This window comes from Pristis pectinata, chromosome 1 (genome assembly GCF_009764475.1).
Source record: "Pristis pectinata isolate sPriPec2 chromosome 1, sPriPec2.1.pri, whole genome shotgun sequence".
NCBI lineage: Eukaryota > Metazoa > Chordata > Chondrichthyes > Rhinopristiformes > Pristidae > Pristis > Pristis pectinata.
In genome coordinates, this window is record NC_067405.1 from 82,762,831 (window position 1) to 82,777,633 (window position 14,803).

Here is a 14,803-nt window from a genome sequence, read left to right on the forward strand (position 1 = left end):
GCAAGCTTATCCACAACACCACTGATCTTTGTGTCATCTGCAAACTTGCTAACCCACCCTTCCACCCCCTCATCTAAGTCGTTAATAAATATCACAAAAAGTAGAGGTCCCAGTACCGATCCCTGTGGGACACCACTAGTCACAGCCCTCCAATCCGAATGCACTCTCTCCACCACAACCCTCTGCTTTCTACAGGCAAGCCAATTCTGAATCCACACGGCCAAGCCTCCCTGGATCCCTTAGCCTCTGATCTTCTGAAGAAGCCTACCATGCGCAACCTTGTCAAACACCTTACTAAAATCCATGTAGACCACATCTACTGCACTACCCTCATCAATTTTCCTGGTCACCTCCTCAAATAACCCTATCAGGCTAGTGAGGCAAGATCTTCCCTTCACAAAGCCATGCTGGCTGTCCCTAATCGGTCCATGATTCTCTAAATGGTCATAGATCCTATCTCTTAGAATCCTTTCTAACAGCTTACCCACCACAGATGTAAGGATCACTGGCTTTACTGTCCAGATGCTCCAGAGCTGAGTGTAGGGCCAGGGAGATGGCGTCCGCTGTAGACCTGTTTCGGCGATAGGCGAATTGCAGTGGATCGAGATTGCCTGGGAGGCTGGAGTTGATGCGTGCCATGACCAGCCTCTCAAAGCACTTCACGATGGTGGATGTCAGAGCCACTGGTCTGTAGTCATTGAGGCATGTTACCTTGCTTTTCTTCGGTACTAACAAATACCTAATTTAGTGCATTGAGGACACAAATCCTAAGCCTTCCAACTCAATAATCACCACCAATGTAGGAGAGTCACCAAGAGATCCAAGAAAGAATACAGGGGACATTTCATTAACCAACGTTAAAATGTGAACCTGCCACCACATGGAGCAGTTGAGGCATGGAGAAACTAAGTAAACATACATGAGGGAAAAACAAACAACGTGATGAGCAGGGAGACCAAGGGGTCCAAGTCCATTGTCCAAGTTCATTGTTCCTTGAAAGTGAAGACCCAAGTTGATAGGGTGGTGAAGATGCTTAGAAGAAAGCATATAACATGCTTGCTTTCATAGGTCAAGGCACAGAATAAGAGTTGGGATGTCATGGTGTAACTTAACAGAACACTTGGAGTATTGTGCGCAGCTCTGGTCACCACATTATAAGGATGTGATGGCACAGGAGGGATTTCAGAAGAGATTCACCAGGATGTTGCTGGCATTGGAGGATTTTAGTTATGGGGAGAGAATGGATAGATGGGGCTTGTTTTCCTTAGAGCTAAGGAGCTTGAGGGGGTGACCAGATAGAAGTATATAAGATAGGCATAAATAGAGTAGATATTCAGAATCTTTCTTCCATGGTAGGGGTATCAAAAACAAGAGGGCCTTGTTTATGGGGAGTTTTAATGATGGTGATCTGAGCAGCAAGTTTTTTTTCCTACAGCAAGTGGTTAATATCTGGAACACAGAGAAAAGGTTGGTGGAATCAGATACAATTACGATGTTTAAAAGGTACCTAGACTGACACTTAAGTAGGCAAGGCATAGAAGTAAATGGTCCTAATGCAGGCAAATGGCATTAGTGTAGATCGACAAAAAAGTTGACGTGGATGTGTTGGGCCGACAGGCCTGTTTCTATACTGGACTAGCAGAGTTCAATGAAGTAAACTAGGCTAAAATCTCTTTCCAGTCTTAGAATATACAAAGGCACTCAATGTACCATCTGACACATTAGCAGCTCTAAAAGTCATATCGCAATTTAGCTTCTAAAGAAACAGCAATAATCTAAAGAAAGCAAAAATTAGGCTCTATACAGATTGCATTGGATTGCATTTAATTTTCAACGACAGTATTCTTTCAAGATAATTTGCTACTTTTACTGTAAATCATATAATGAAGAAATCAAAAAAAACTAGGAAATCAAAAAAAACTAAGAAACAAGCTGCTAGATCCCTAACACTATCAGGATGGAATTGAGAAAAATGGAGACTGTAAACAATATACTCACTCTTATCACTTGTTTCTGAAACAATCGTGCAAAGTGGCTGTGGTTACACGCTGTGCTTAGATTGATCATCATGTTCCTGAAATATATCAAAATGCCAAAAAATCCATTAATCAGGATATGGAATCAGCAAGTTATCAGCAATTACCCAGCTAATGGATTCAACCTCACTTTGCCTGAATTCCCCATTTTGTTCGGTATAACCCACTATATTTGATTTGGCTTTGAAGTATTTGATAGCAGTTGTTCTCAGGAAGTAAGCTTCTGCAGATGTAGTGAAGCTCATCACCTTGCTGATAAATGGTTCTGGAAATAATAAGGATGCACTGGATTATAATGAGGAATGTGCACGTCAGGCTATTTTCTCAAGAGAATATGAGGGATTGCTGTTAGGATCTACACTGGGATAAGACAATGCCAATGATGACGAGAGGGCACATCCTGCAGGACGAGGAAGGCCAATTTAAAATGTTTCCCTTATTCATTGATTAAACTGCTAAATAAAGTAATATACAAAATCTAAGCTACTGAATTTGGGCATACAAATTAAATCAATAAGGCAGTTGCTGAGCTCAACCTATGAGCTACAAGTGACAGATTTCAACATTCTAATACAGACCATCTCACTCAGATTCCTGATATCACAGCCTCCCCAACCTATTATATTCATCTCCCCAATGGGAGACATGAATGAAACTTACATTGTGGAACAATGCACAGTAGCAGCCATTTGGCCCATGTACCTTCTGCATTCCTGGATAGTACATTGATAATAGTTTCTGAATATCACAGCAATAAACCTTTATGAGATCTACCAGATTCAGATACAAGGTGAGGAAATTCTCTGCAGCAGAGAGCTGATTATAACCCATTGTCCTGTGAAGCACTTATACAATATCCTTTCAAATTTTACTGTTAAACCTACTTCTAGCACTCTGAGGAAAAATACTCCAAATTACACCATACCAGTCTAACCTCTGAGTCTGTGGAATCCTGCACTGCTACAACAAGGCAGCTCGAGCAACAACCGCTCATTTTTCATCTGGGGACGCTCCAGTCTGCAGGACTCAATATTGAATTCTCCAACCTTAGATAACTTGCTTTTTCTTTCCATTTGCATCAGGACTGGTCATTTGTGCTTGCCAGTCCTCTCCCCCTTTTACCCCTCAGTTGGCCAGAATAAACAACATCATCCAGACTTCTCAGCATTAGCAACACATTACATAAAAGGAACTTAACTGCCTATTCAATGGCTATATTATTTTCCCCCATCACTGACATTCCCTTTGTTCCATCCATTGCCCTCCCGCACCTTCTTTGTCACATAGACCAACCTGCTTTTTCTCTCTCTAAACTGTTCTTTCTCTAAAACGTTAACCGTTTCTCTTTCCACAGATGCTGCCTGACCTGCTGAGTTTTTCCAGCATTTTCTGTTTTTTTTATTTCAGATTTCCAGCATTCGTAGTTTTATTTCCAACTTCCAAATCATGAGCTGTTTATATTAAAAACAAACTTCCCTCATCTCTCACACATACATAAAATTGAAATTCAAGCCATAAATATATATCAAGAGTAGCAATTCCAGTGGGAGACAACACCGTAAGTAACAGACGTCATTGCCCTTTATGAAGTCCTTCAAAAATTTCTGGAAGTCCAATTGCTCATATCTCAATGCAGACACAAACAGGATGCTTAAAATAGTTTTTTTTTGATGGCACAAGAAATGTCTAAAGCTCTTGATCTTTAAGGAAATTCTGAACAGGAGCGGCTATGGTGAAATCCATGTGGCACTTAATAAATTTTGGAGAAAGCCAGCATAACTGTAATAAACCCGACTGATGAAATATAACAATAGGACTGAGAATTATTTTGGAAGTAACTCAGGTAAAAGAAAAACATGCTTGTTTTTAAAACAAAAACAAATGTTGTGCAATTACTCTCCCACAATTCTCAGCAGTATTCAATCCTAATTTGTGTTGCAGAAACGACATCCAAAACCTAGTGAATTGCAAAGAAATTCATTCAACTGCATCCTTCTTATTTCCAGAGATGTGCCAGAATAAGCAGCAAAATGTTTTGAGTTCCTGAATTCCTTTCCAACCCAATGTCTAGTAACAAAAAAGGTAGCAGATCTTAATCAGTTTGGAATGAGAACCTCAAAGATAGTAATTACCGGTCTATAATTTCCAGGATAAATGGAAACAGATAAGGAAGAAAAATAGGTGGATAGAGCCAGTAGAGGAGAGGAAGCTAGAGACAGAGATGGTGATCAGTGGAATCAGATTCAGATTAGTTTGTTACATATACCACGGTACAATGAAATTCCTTACTCACATGAAGTTCACAGAGTTAATAGTACACATGGTAATAATAAGTACAGGAAGTCCCCGGGTTACGAACACCCGTACTTACGAACGGCGGGAAGGCGGTGTGGAATTGGGCGCAGAACGGTTTGCCTGTCAGTGTTGACTTTTTCCAGGTGATGGAAGTGGCGAATGGCTGGATTGTGGATTTCATGTGTTACAGTCTGTACCGCTATTTCGGGGCAGGGATGTTCGAGGAGATCCAAATGAGGAGGGACGCCGTGAATGGTCACCAACCCCCTCTTCCGCTGCCCCCACCCACCATATCTCTCTCTCTTCCTCTCTATCTATCCAGCACTCGCTCTCCCCAGACAGGTCATCCCCGGGTAATGACCGAGGTCCATTTCTACAGATGTCCTTAAGTTGATTTTGTCCGTCAGTCGGAAAATACACAAAATTCACTCGATGTGGTAACTGTACCTCCACGGTACTGTACTGTAATGAATGACACCAAACGCACATAAGACTGATGACAGTCTTCACATGTCCCTGTGATAGCAAGTTACACTGTATTTTAGATTGCTTCACATTATCTGTGGAATTATAATGAAACTGGAATCAAAATTCCATTTGGATCTTAATATATAGCAATAAATAACTGAAGCTTGTAGTGATTTAGGACTAATTGACACTAGATGTGAACTGTACGTAACTGTTCCGACTTACATACAAATTCACCTTATGAAGAGACTCAAAAACGGAACTCGTTCGTAATCCGGGGACTTCCTGTACAACAATAAGTACAGTGATGAGCACAAAAATAATGGAATGGTGCAAAGTATAAAGGTGAAAACTGAGGGATGATGGGCAGATAAAACCAGAAGGGGGAGGGGATAGGAAGGGTAGACCAAGGGAGAAGAAACCCAGGTGGATGGATGATGGGCAGATGGAACAAGGTGAGGGAGAGTGGTGAAGTAACAGGGGTGGGTGGGAGAATGAAAAAGATGAACGAAGGGAAAGAGAACCTAGGTGAAACAGTAGGAGTGGGAAAGGAACTGAGGGGCTGCAGTTACCTGAAATTGGAAAATTCAATACCATTGGGTTGTGGACTACCCAAGTGGAATACAAGGTGTTGCCTAGCTAGGGTACACAATTCTAGATATAGTTTTAAACACTGAAGCTGTACGGACAAAAGCTGCATCAGTGGGACTAGATTTTTTTTTGGTAGTGATCAGCAATCACCTCATTTAGCATCATATTAAAAAGAACAAAAATAAAACAGAATCTGGATTCTAAACAGGGGTAAGACCAATTTTACTAACCTGGAGATGGAATTTCACAAAAGGAGACTGGAAACAACTATTTGAAGGTAAATCAGTCTCAAGCAATGGAAGCCACTCAGGTGGAAGATTTAAGGGATTCAGGATAAGCATGTCCCCACAAAGAAGAACAGTCTACTGCCAGATCCAGTGCCCTCTGGATGCAAGGTGCATTAACTTAAGGCAAGACAAAAATGGTAAGCTTAAGTGAGACACCAGAGTTCCATGAAGCAGAAAGTGTAGAAAAATATAAGTGTAGTAGAAAGTGGGGACACAGGTAGGGTGGTGAAGGTGGCTTTGGGCATGCTTGTCTTCAACAGTCAAAATATTGAGTACAGGAGTTGGAACATCCTGTTACAGGCGTGCATGACGTTGGTTAGGCTGCATTTGGAGTACTGTGTGCAATTCTGGTCAACCTGCTAATAGGAAGGATATCAGTAAACTGGAGAGGGTGCAAAAAAGATTTATGGGGATATTATCAGGACTGGGGGGCTTGAGTTACAAGGAGAGGCTGGATAGGCTAGGACTTTTTTCCAACTGACCAACAATTTAATTTTTTTGAGCCAGTAACGAGGACAGTCAAATCAGGGCAGTTGACATTATCCATTTGGATTTTTACAAGACTTTTGATGAGGTCTTACATGGCAAGCTGATAAAAAAGTAAAAACCCATCAGGTTCAAGGAGGCTTCAAAATAGATGCAAAACTGGCTCAGAGCTGATGAGTGATTTTGCAACTGGCTCAGTAGTCAGCTCCTTGCTTTTTGTTATACGTGTTAATAATTTCAATATTGGGAGCATAGTTATGATGATACAAAAATTGGCCGTGTGGTTGAGTGAGGAATACAGCTTTAGATTGCAGGAAGAAATAAATTGTTTAATGAGTTGGACAAAAGAGTTGAAAATGGAATTTATTCCAGAAAATTGTGAGATAGGGCATTTGAGAAGGGATAACAAAGCAAGGGAATACACAATAAATGGAAGGACATTGAGTGGTGTGGAGGAACAAAGAGCCTGTAGAGTACATGTTCATAGATCCTTGGTCAATAAGTTGGTCAAAAAGGAATATGGAATTTTCTTCATAAGCTGAGGTGCACAAAGAAAGATCAGGGAGATTCTGTTAGCATATGTAGAACCCAGATATGCCACAGCTTGAGTATTGTGTAATGTTCTGGTCACCACATTATAGGAAAGATGTGACTTCACGAGGGAGGGTACAAAGGAAACTTATGAGAGAGGTGCCAGGATTGGAAAATTGTATCTATGAGGAAAGACTGGACAGGTTGGCATTGATTTCACCAGAACAGGGGACGTGGAGGTCAAACCCAACTGAGGTGATAAAATGATAACCGTCTGAGAAAGAGTAAACAGGAAGAACTGATTTCCCTTCACTGAAAAGTCAGAAACCATTAGATTTAAAGTAACTAGTTAAACTGGAATTAGAGGTGAGGAAAATAATTTTCCTCAAAAGATGGTGGGAGTCTGAAACTCACTGTGTGAAAGGGTGGTGGAGGTAGAAACACATATAAACAAAACTTGTATGTGGACTTGAAGAGCTATGACCTGCAGTGCAAGAAACCAATGCTCAAAGCGAGGATTAGACTGGGTGGCTCTCTTTTAGAGTGGCATGGACACAAGTCCAATAAACTTCTGTGGCATACATTTTCTCTAACTCTGAGGTGATGATACCTGATTCGAAGACCCATTGCTCTCTCAAATTCCCAACCAGGATTTGCATGCTCGTCTTCCCATTCACGCAGCAACTCATAAAAGACGTCTCTGGAAGATAATGAATGAATAATGCTCTTCAATCAGAACTCCTGATTACTGTACCTTAAAACATTCCTTTTCTGCCATTCTTTGGCAAACAGTATATTTGATAACTTACAAGTAGATTTATGTTAAGAAGCAAAATTTTCAAATTGTGTAATACATTGTAAACATTATAAAGATTTAGCTTTGGAAGGCTAAGGGGAGTGACCTAACAAGAGATTGATAGTGCAGGATAGAGACTAAAACAATACTCAGAAATATAACATTATAACCAATGATTATGGAATTCAAGAAAACCTAATCAAATCTAAGGAGAGCAGGACTGGTATTAAATTCAGGACAACAGGCAGCAATGGTAAATAACACAGATGTATTTGATGGGAAGCTGGTTACATACACAAAGAGATAAATAAAAGGTTCTGTTGAAAAAAATAAAGCGATGGGAGGAGGTTCATATGGAGCATTACAGCCAATAAAATCCATACACCCCAAATGGGCTGTTTCTGTATGCTTCAGATTCCATGCAATACTACAGAAGTTTATAATGCTCTATACTTAATACAGATTTACATTTTCATAATACAACCAAAATGCAATTATAAAAAAAATCACCTTGTAACAATGGTTTTAATCATTTACTGAGGAAAGAGATGTATGTGGCTATGGAAGCGAACAAATGTTCCAGCTTCAACTCATCCCACATGGATTCCAACTGAAATTCCACCCTTCACAATTCAGACGCACCCAGGATCACAAGTGCAGAGTCGAGGTACGGCAAAGAACCGGGCCCTTTGGCCGACCAAACCGACAAACAAGCACTGTTTTTTTATCATACTAATCCTACTCTAACACATTTTACTTTGCTCATCAACTCCACTCCCCCAATCTCTACACACTAGGGGCAATTTACAGCAGCCAAATAACCTACCAACCAGCACATTTTTGGGATGTGGGACCGGGGCACCCAGAGGAAACCATGTGGTCACAAGGAGAATGTGCAAACTCTACAGTGACAACACCCGAGGTCAGGATTGAACCTGGAGCTACAGGGCAGCAGCTCTGCTAGCCACACCGCTCTCCCACTGTTCACACTATCCAGCATTTCACCTTTCTTGTAACATTCTGAGATCAGGCTTAATGCCGTTCATCAGCACATGCACGCTTTGACCTCTCTCTACAACATCAACTCACGCTATCTCAAAGCTGCCTGGTCTACAGACCCACTTTATTTTCATTTGATACTGCAACTGGCAATCCTTTCAGATGTCAAGGAGCACAAGCTCCAACAGCTCACTTATTCCAATACTGGTCCTGACTTACCTCTCCCGTCATTTTCTCCCCACCCCAAGTCTTCCCCAGTTCCAGCCTCTGTCATATTCCTGCCACGTTTCAACCAACCCTTGTGATTGTCCCCTCTCTGATCCCAAATGGTTGGTCCTCAGCAGAGGCCTCAGCTTCATGTCTCTACATTCTCATCTACATAAACCCTGAACTCAATATGATGTTGACATCATCCTCCCGTCTTCACCTCCATGCCCATTTCTTTGGCCAGTTCTCACACCTGACTGCAGACCCTATTTTTCCCCCAAATCCAAAATTCCCAATGCACTTGGACCCCTTCCTGAAATCTATTCATCGTTAACTATCAACAGGACAATGACCGTCTTGAACGTTTCACCCCCCTCACTCTCTAACTGAACCTGCAGCACTCCGCTCGCTTGAGAACCAAGCCTAACATCGTCAAAGCTACAAACAAGAGTGATACTGTTGTGGTCTAGTGAACTGATGTCCATCTTGCGAAGATCATATATCAGCTCTCAGACATATCCTTATACTTCCTTCTGGACCATGATCCCACTGTCAAACACTGGGCCACTGTCTCCCATACTATCACAGGCCTCACCTCCTCAGGATATCAGCCCATGACAGTTTCCAGCCTTGTCGACTCCCAACCCTGCAGAACCCATTGCTACCTCCTTTCCAAGCTAGACAGTTCAGGCAGATCCATTGTTTCAGCTTGCTCTTACCCACTGAACCTATTTCTTCATACCTTGACCTTGGTCCAGTCCTCTCCCACTTACATCCATGACACTTCTGATGTCCTCTACCACATGACAGTTTCCAATTCCCTGGTCCCAATCAGCTCACCTTCACCTTGGATGTACAATTTCTACTGCTCCATCCCACAGCAGGAAGATCTGAAGACACTCTGCTTCTTCCTGAACAGACGCCCAACCTGTTCCTCTCCACCAACACATTCATTCACCTGACTGAAATTAACCTCACATGAAACAACTTCTCTTTCAAATCCACTCACTTTCTCCACATCAAAGGTGTAATTGTGGGCACTCGAATGAGCCCAAGCCACGCCTGTCTTCTTGTGGGATACATGGTACGCTCTTTGTTCCAGTCCAGTTGAGCCCATTCTCTCAACTCTTTTTACAGTATATGACTGCATAAGTGCTGCTTTGTGCACTCTTACAGAATTCAGAAACATCATTCCTTTTCTGCTAATTTCCACTCTGCTCTCACCTCACAGGATCCATCTCTGACTCTTCCCTTCCCTCTCTCCTTCTCCATCTCAGAAGACAGGATAGCAACAAGTATCCATTACAAGCCTACTGACTCCCCTCAGCTATGCTTCCTCCTACCCTGTCCCCTGTGAGGACAACGCTCCATTCTCCCAGTTCCTTATCCTCCACTGAACTTGCTCCAATGATGAAACTTTACACACACATGCCTCTGAAATGTCTTCCTTCTTCCTGAACCATGGTTTCCCTCTTCGCTTCTACCACAGTGGACAAATCTATTTCCCACACTTCTGCTCTCACCCCTTTTCGTCCTAGACAAAGCAAGAACAGAGTTCCCAAGGTCCTCATCTTCCATCCCACCAGCTTCTGCCTTCAACAGATCATCCTTTGCAATTTCTGCCAGTTTCAACAAGATTCCACCACCTTTCCCTCCCTTCCAGTTTCAGTATTTTGAAGGGAATCTTTCCTTTGAGACTCCCTGGTCTGCTCTTCTATCCCCACCAACTATTTCCTGTCCCATGACACTTTCCCTCGTAAACTGCAGGTGATGCAACAGCTGTCATCCGGAAAGACTGTTTGAGTCCCTGGATCATGGGAAGGGAAAAGTCCAGGGACTCAAACAGTCTTTCCAGATGAAGCAGTGATTCACTTGCACTTTTGCCTAGTGTATTGCATTTGGTCTTAACAATGTGGTCTCCTCTCCATCGGATAAACTAACCAGAGGTTAAGTGAGCACTTTGTGGAGCACCTGTGTTCAAGTCCGCAGGAGCAATCCTGAGCTTCAGCTGTTGCCTGTCACATTAATTCTCCATCCCACTCTGACTTGTCTGCAGAGTGGCTCAAAGCTTAAGGAACAGCATCTCATCTTCCGTCTGGGCAGGTTACAGCCTTCTGGACTCAAAATCGAATTCTATATCTTTAGGTAACTTGCTTTCTGTATCAGAACTGGCTATTTCTGCTGTAAGACATCTATCTGTGACATTGGCTCAGCTTTTTTCTCTCCATAAGCACAGCCTGACCTGATAGGCACATGTCACAGCCCTACATTTTCAACATTTTGTTTATGATCCTCTGTTTGTATTCTCATTTTCAATCCATCCCCAATAACCCATCAACTGTCTGACCTCTAGAACATCCCCAAGGTAATCAAGCCCTCACTCTGCAATAATTCCTTTGTCGTACCACTCCTCCCCACCTTCCCTGCAACCAAAAGTTAACTTGTTTTCTCTTTTTCCCCAGTTCTGACAAGTCTCAGACCTGAAGCATTAACGCTGTTTCTCCTTCTACAGATGCTGCCTGACCTAGTCAGTGTTTCCAGCATCTTCTGCTTTTAAATCATGATCCAATGCTTGCATTATATTTATATACGAAAACAAACTCTGTACCTTTGCTTCTTAAAATTTTGAAAGGCCCTGTCGCTGGTAAAATTAGATCGATTGTCAGTTTCAGGCTCAAATGGAACAGACGGTATGACTGAAGGCACTGCAAGTGAAACCTGAAAGCAAGAGGCAGCTAACATTGAAATTACATGTTTAGACTTCAGTGAACATTGTCAGAATCAGGTATCTAAAATATAGACACAAATAATTAGGACAGTTTGACTGCCTTTAGCATGAGATAAGGTGACATTGAAGTAATATGCTATCTCTTTTAAGCATTAATCACGTGTGCACAACAGGCATTTTAAGAAGTTTCCATGTAGTTTCCAAGGAAGATGGAGGATTTGACGGTGATGGGGAACTGTCACAGAAGAAGAGCAGAGGCCAGCAAAGATCAGCCATGATTATATTGGATGGTGGGGCAAGCTTAAGGGTCCTGGTGACCTACTCCAGCATTTATTTTCTTGAGCCCAGCACAGAGAGCTGGATCGCCCAAAGGCCACACAGCTTCTCACCTGGTAATGATGCTGCCAAGTCAGTAGACAAAACAAAGCAGGTCACATGGCAGAAAGCCCATCCACCACACTGATGGCCTTGAGACAAGCTAAAGCTCTCAGAAAGCCTTCTTCACTGTCTCTAAATGACTCTGATGATCAGAGACATTTAGAAACTGTTGGTGAAAACAAATGTAAAATTAATTAATCTTAAAATAATGAATTCACCAAAACAGATTTAACTGACATAAAATTAAAACAACATTAACTGAAATAAAAGCAAAACAAAATGTTCAAGCCACTGTTTGGGACACTTCAATGGAATAGACACACACACAGTGTAATCTAAAACCTCAATTCAAAAATTACAGAATAGCCCTGGATCCAACAGCGAGTCCAAGGGCAAAGCAAGAGGTCAGATGCAACTGCATCCAACCTCCAATGTGTTCCATACTTCTGCACAGCAAAGCATACACATGAACCTCTGGAACGTCCTGTTGTGCACATTGTACTTCACCTGCTTCTTAGATCCTGCCAAGTTCCATCCACAAATCTAGGCATCCGTGCAACCATACCTGCTAACTCAGCCCCTGATGTCAGGCCTCAGACTCTTTCCCCCTCGCTGCTGCACCCGTGGGGGGGGGGCGGGGAAGAGGGCCCATGCCCTATATCCCTCTAAACATTTCCTATCCACGTACCTGCCCAAATGTCATTTAATCATTGTAACTGTACCCACCTCTACCAGTTCCTCTGGCAGCTCAATCCATAAACCCATCACCTTCTCAGTGGAAAAACCTGCCCTTCAGGCCCCCTTTAAATCTTTCCCCTTTCACCTTAGAACACAGAGCTGTACACAACAGGAACAGCCCTTTTGGCCCACCATGCCTTTGCCAAACTAAACTAATCCCATCTTCCTGTACAAGGTCTATATCCCTCCACTCCATACCTGTTCATGTGTCTGCACCTCTTAAACATGGCTATTGGATCTGCTTCACCACCTCCCCAGCAGCATGTTCCACCCCGGGGAGGGGGGGGATGGGGGACGTGGGGAAGACTCGATCTACCTTATCTGTGCCTCTCATAATTTTATATACTTCTATCAGGTCGCCCCTCAGCCTCTGATGCTCAGCAGCAAACAATCCAAGTTGTCCAACATCTCCTTACAGCACACAATACTCCAAATGTGGCCTAAACAAAATTTTAGGCAGCTGGAACATGACTTCCCCATTTCTATACTCAATGCCCAGAATGATGAAGGCAAGCATGCCATCCACCTTCTTTACCATCCTATCCACTTGTGTTGTCACTTTCAAGAGGCTATGAACGTGCACTTTAAGATCTCTCTGCACATCAGTGCTCCTATGAGTCCTGCATATTTAATGTATACTTTCACACTTGTCCAGATTACACTCTATCTGCCCATATTTCCAGCTAATCAACATCCCACTGTATTATAACATAGAGTCTAGAACAGTACAGCATAGAACAGGCTCTTCGGCCCACGATGTTGTGCCAAACTAATTAAACCAATGACTCCTAATTAATCTAGTCCCTCTTCACCACACATTGACCATAGCCCTCCCCTTTCTGCATATTGGTGTGCCTAAGAGTGTCTTAAATGTTCCTATGCTATCTGCCTCTACCATCACCCCTGGCAGTGCATTCCAGGCCCCCACAACTCTGTGTAAAAAAAACTTGCCCTGCACCTCTCCTTTGTACTTTCTCCCTCTCACCTTAAATACCTGCCCTCCAGTACTAGACATTTCAATCCTGGGAAAAAGATACCAGCTGCCTACTCTATCTATACCTCACATAACGTTAATAACTCCTATCAGCTGAATCCATCAGGAAGGACAAGAGCATCAGAGGGGTGACGTTGCCAGGCAGCGGGGGCACCCAGGTAAAAACATCCCTGTACATGGACGACGTCGCTGTCTTCTGCTCAGACCCGAGGCCAGTCAGCAGATTGATCAGCATCTGCGACCGGTTTGAGTCGGCATCAGGGGCGATAGTCAACCGCGCGAAGAGCGAGGCTATGCTCTTCGGCAAGTGGCCCGACCGATCCAACGTCCCCTTCACCGTCAGGCCTGACTATCTGAAGGTGCTGGGGATCTGGTTCGGAGGGGTCGGGGCGTGCAACAAAAATTGGTGGGAGCGGATTGGGAAGGTGAAGCAGAAACTGGGACTGTGGGAACGGCGCTCCCTATTGATAACTGGGAAGAACCTGGTCATCAGGTGTGAGGTGCTCTCAGGGCTGCTGTACTTGGCGCAGGTGTGGCCTGTTCCTCGCTCCTCCAGCTTGGAAATCACCCACGCCGTTTTCTGGTTCGTCTGGGGATCCAGGATGGAGCGGGTCCGACGGATCACCATGCACAAGTCCCTGGACAATGGGGGTAAAGGTGTCCCCAATGTCACCCTCATGCTGATGACCACCTTCGTCTGTGGCTGCATCAGGCTCTGCGTGGAACCCAAGTACGTGGGCACCAAGTGTCACTACGTACCGAGGTTCTACCTGTCCCGGCCGTTGCGAAGGATGGGCCTGGCCCCGTGGCCACACGGCGTCCCAGTCAGCTGGACGTTGCCGCACTACCTGTCCTTTGTGGAAAAGTTCTTCCGGACCAATCCCTTGGACCATAAGTCCATCAGGAAGTGGTCAGCACGGAACATCCTGCAGACACTGCAGGAGAAGGACTCGATGGACACCGTGGGGTGGTTCCCTGAGCAGACTGTCCAGACCATCTGGCAGAATGCCTCATCGCCAGAACTCACCAACAAGCACCAAGACCTCGCTTGGCTGGTGGTGAGAGGGGCCCTCCTAGTAAGATCAGTCCTGCACAGTTGGGGCATCACCCCCAGCGTGCGCTGCCCCCGGGAGGACTACGCCGGGGACGAGACGGTCGCCCACCTCTTTGCGGGCTGTAGGTTTGTGAGGAGGGTGTGGCGAAAGATGCAGGGGTCCTTGTCACGTTTCATCCCCAGCAGCAGCGTAACAGAGGATTCTCTGATCTACG

The 14,803-nt window shown here is 43.8% G+C and overlaps 1 protein-coding gene across 1 annotated transcript in view; it reads right to left on the bottom strand.

Moving 5' to 3' along the window:
• Positions 1-14,803, bottom strand: part of cdan1 (codanin 1) — a 111,229-nt gene that overhangs the window by 68,671 nt on the left and 27,755 nt on the right. Inside the window, exons 8-10 of the mRNA XM_052028079.1 lie at positions 11,305-11,414; positions 7,305-7,394; positions 1,999-2,074 (exon numbers count right to left, since the gene is read on the bottom strand). Coding sequence (XP_051884039.1) covers positions 1,999-2,074; positions 7,305-7,394; positions 11,305-11,414 — 276 coding nt within the window. The remainder of the gene's footprint in view (positions 1-1,998; positions 2,075-7,304; positions 7,395-11,304; positions 11,415-14,803) is intronic.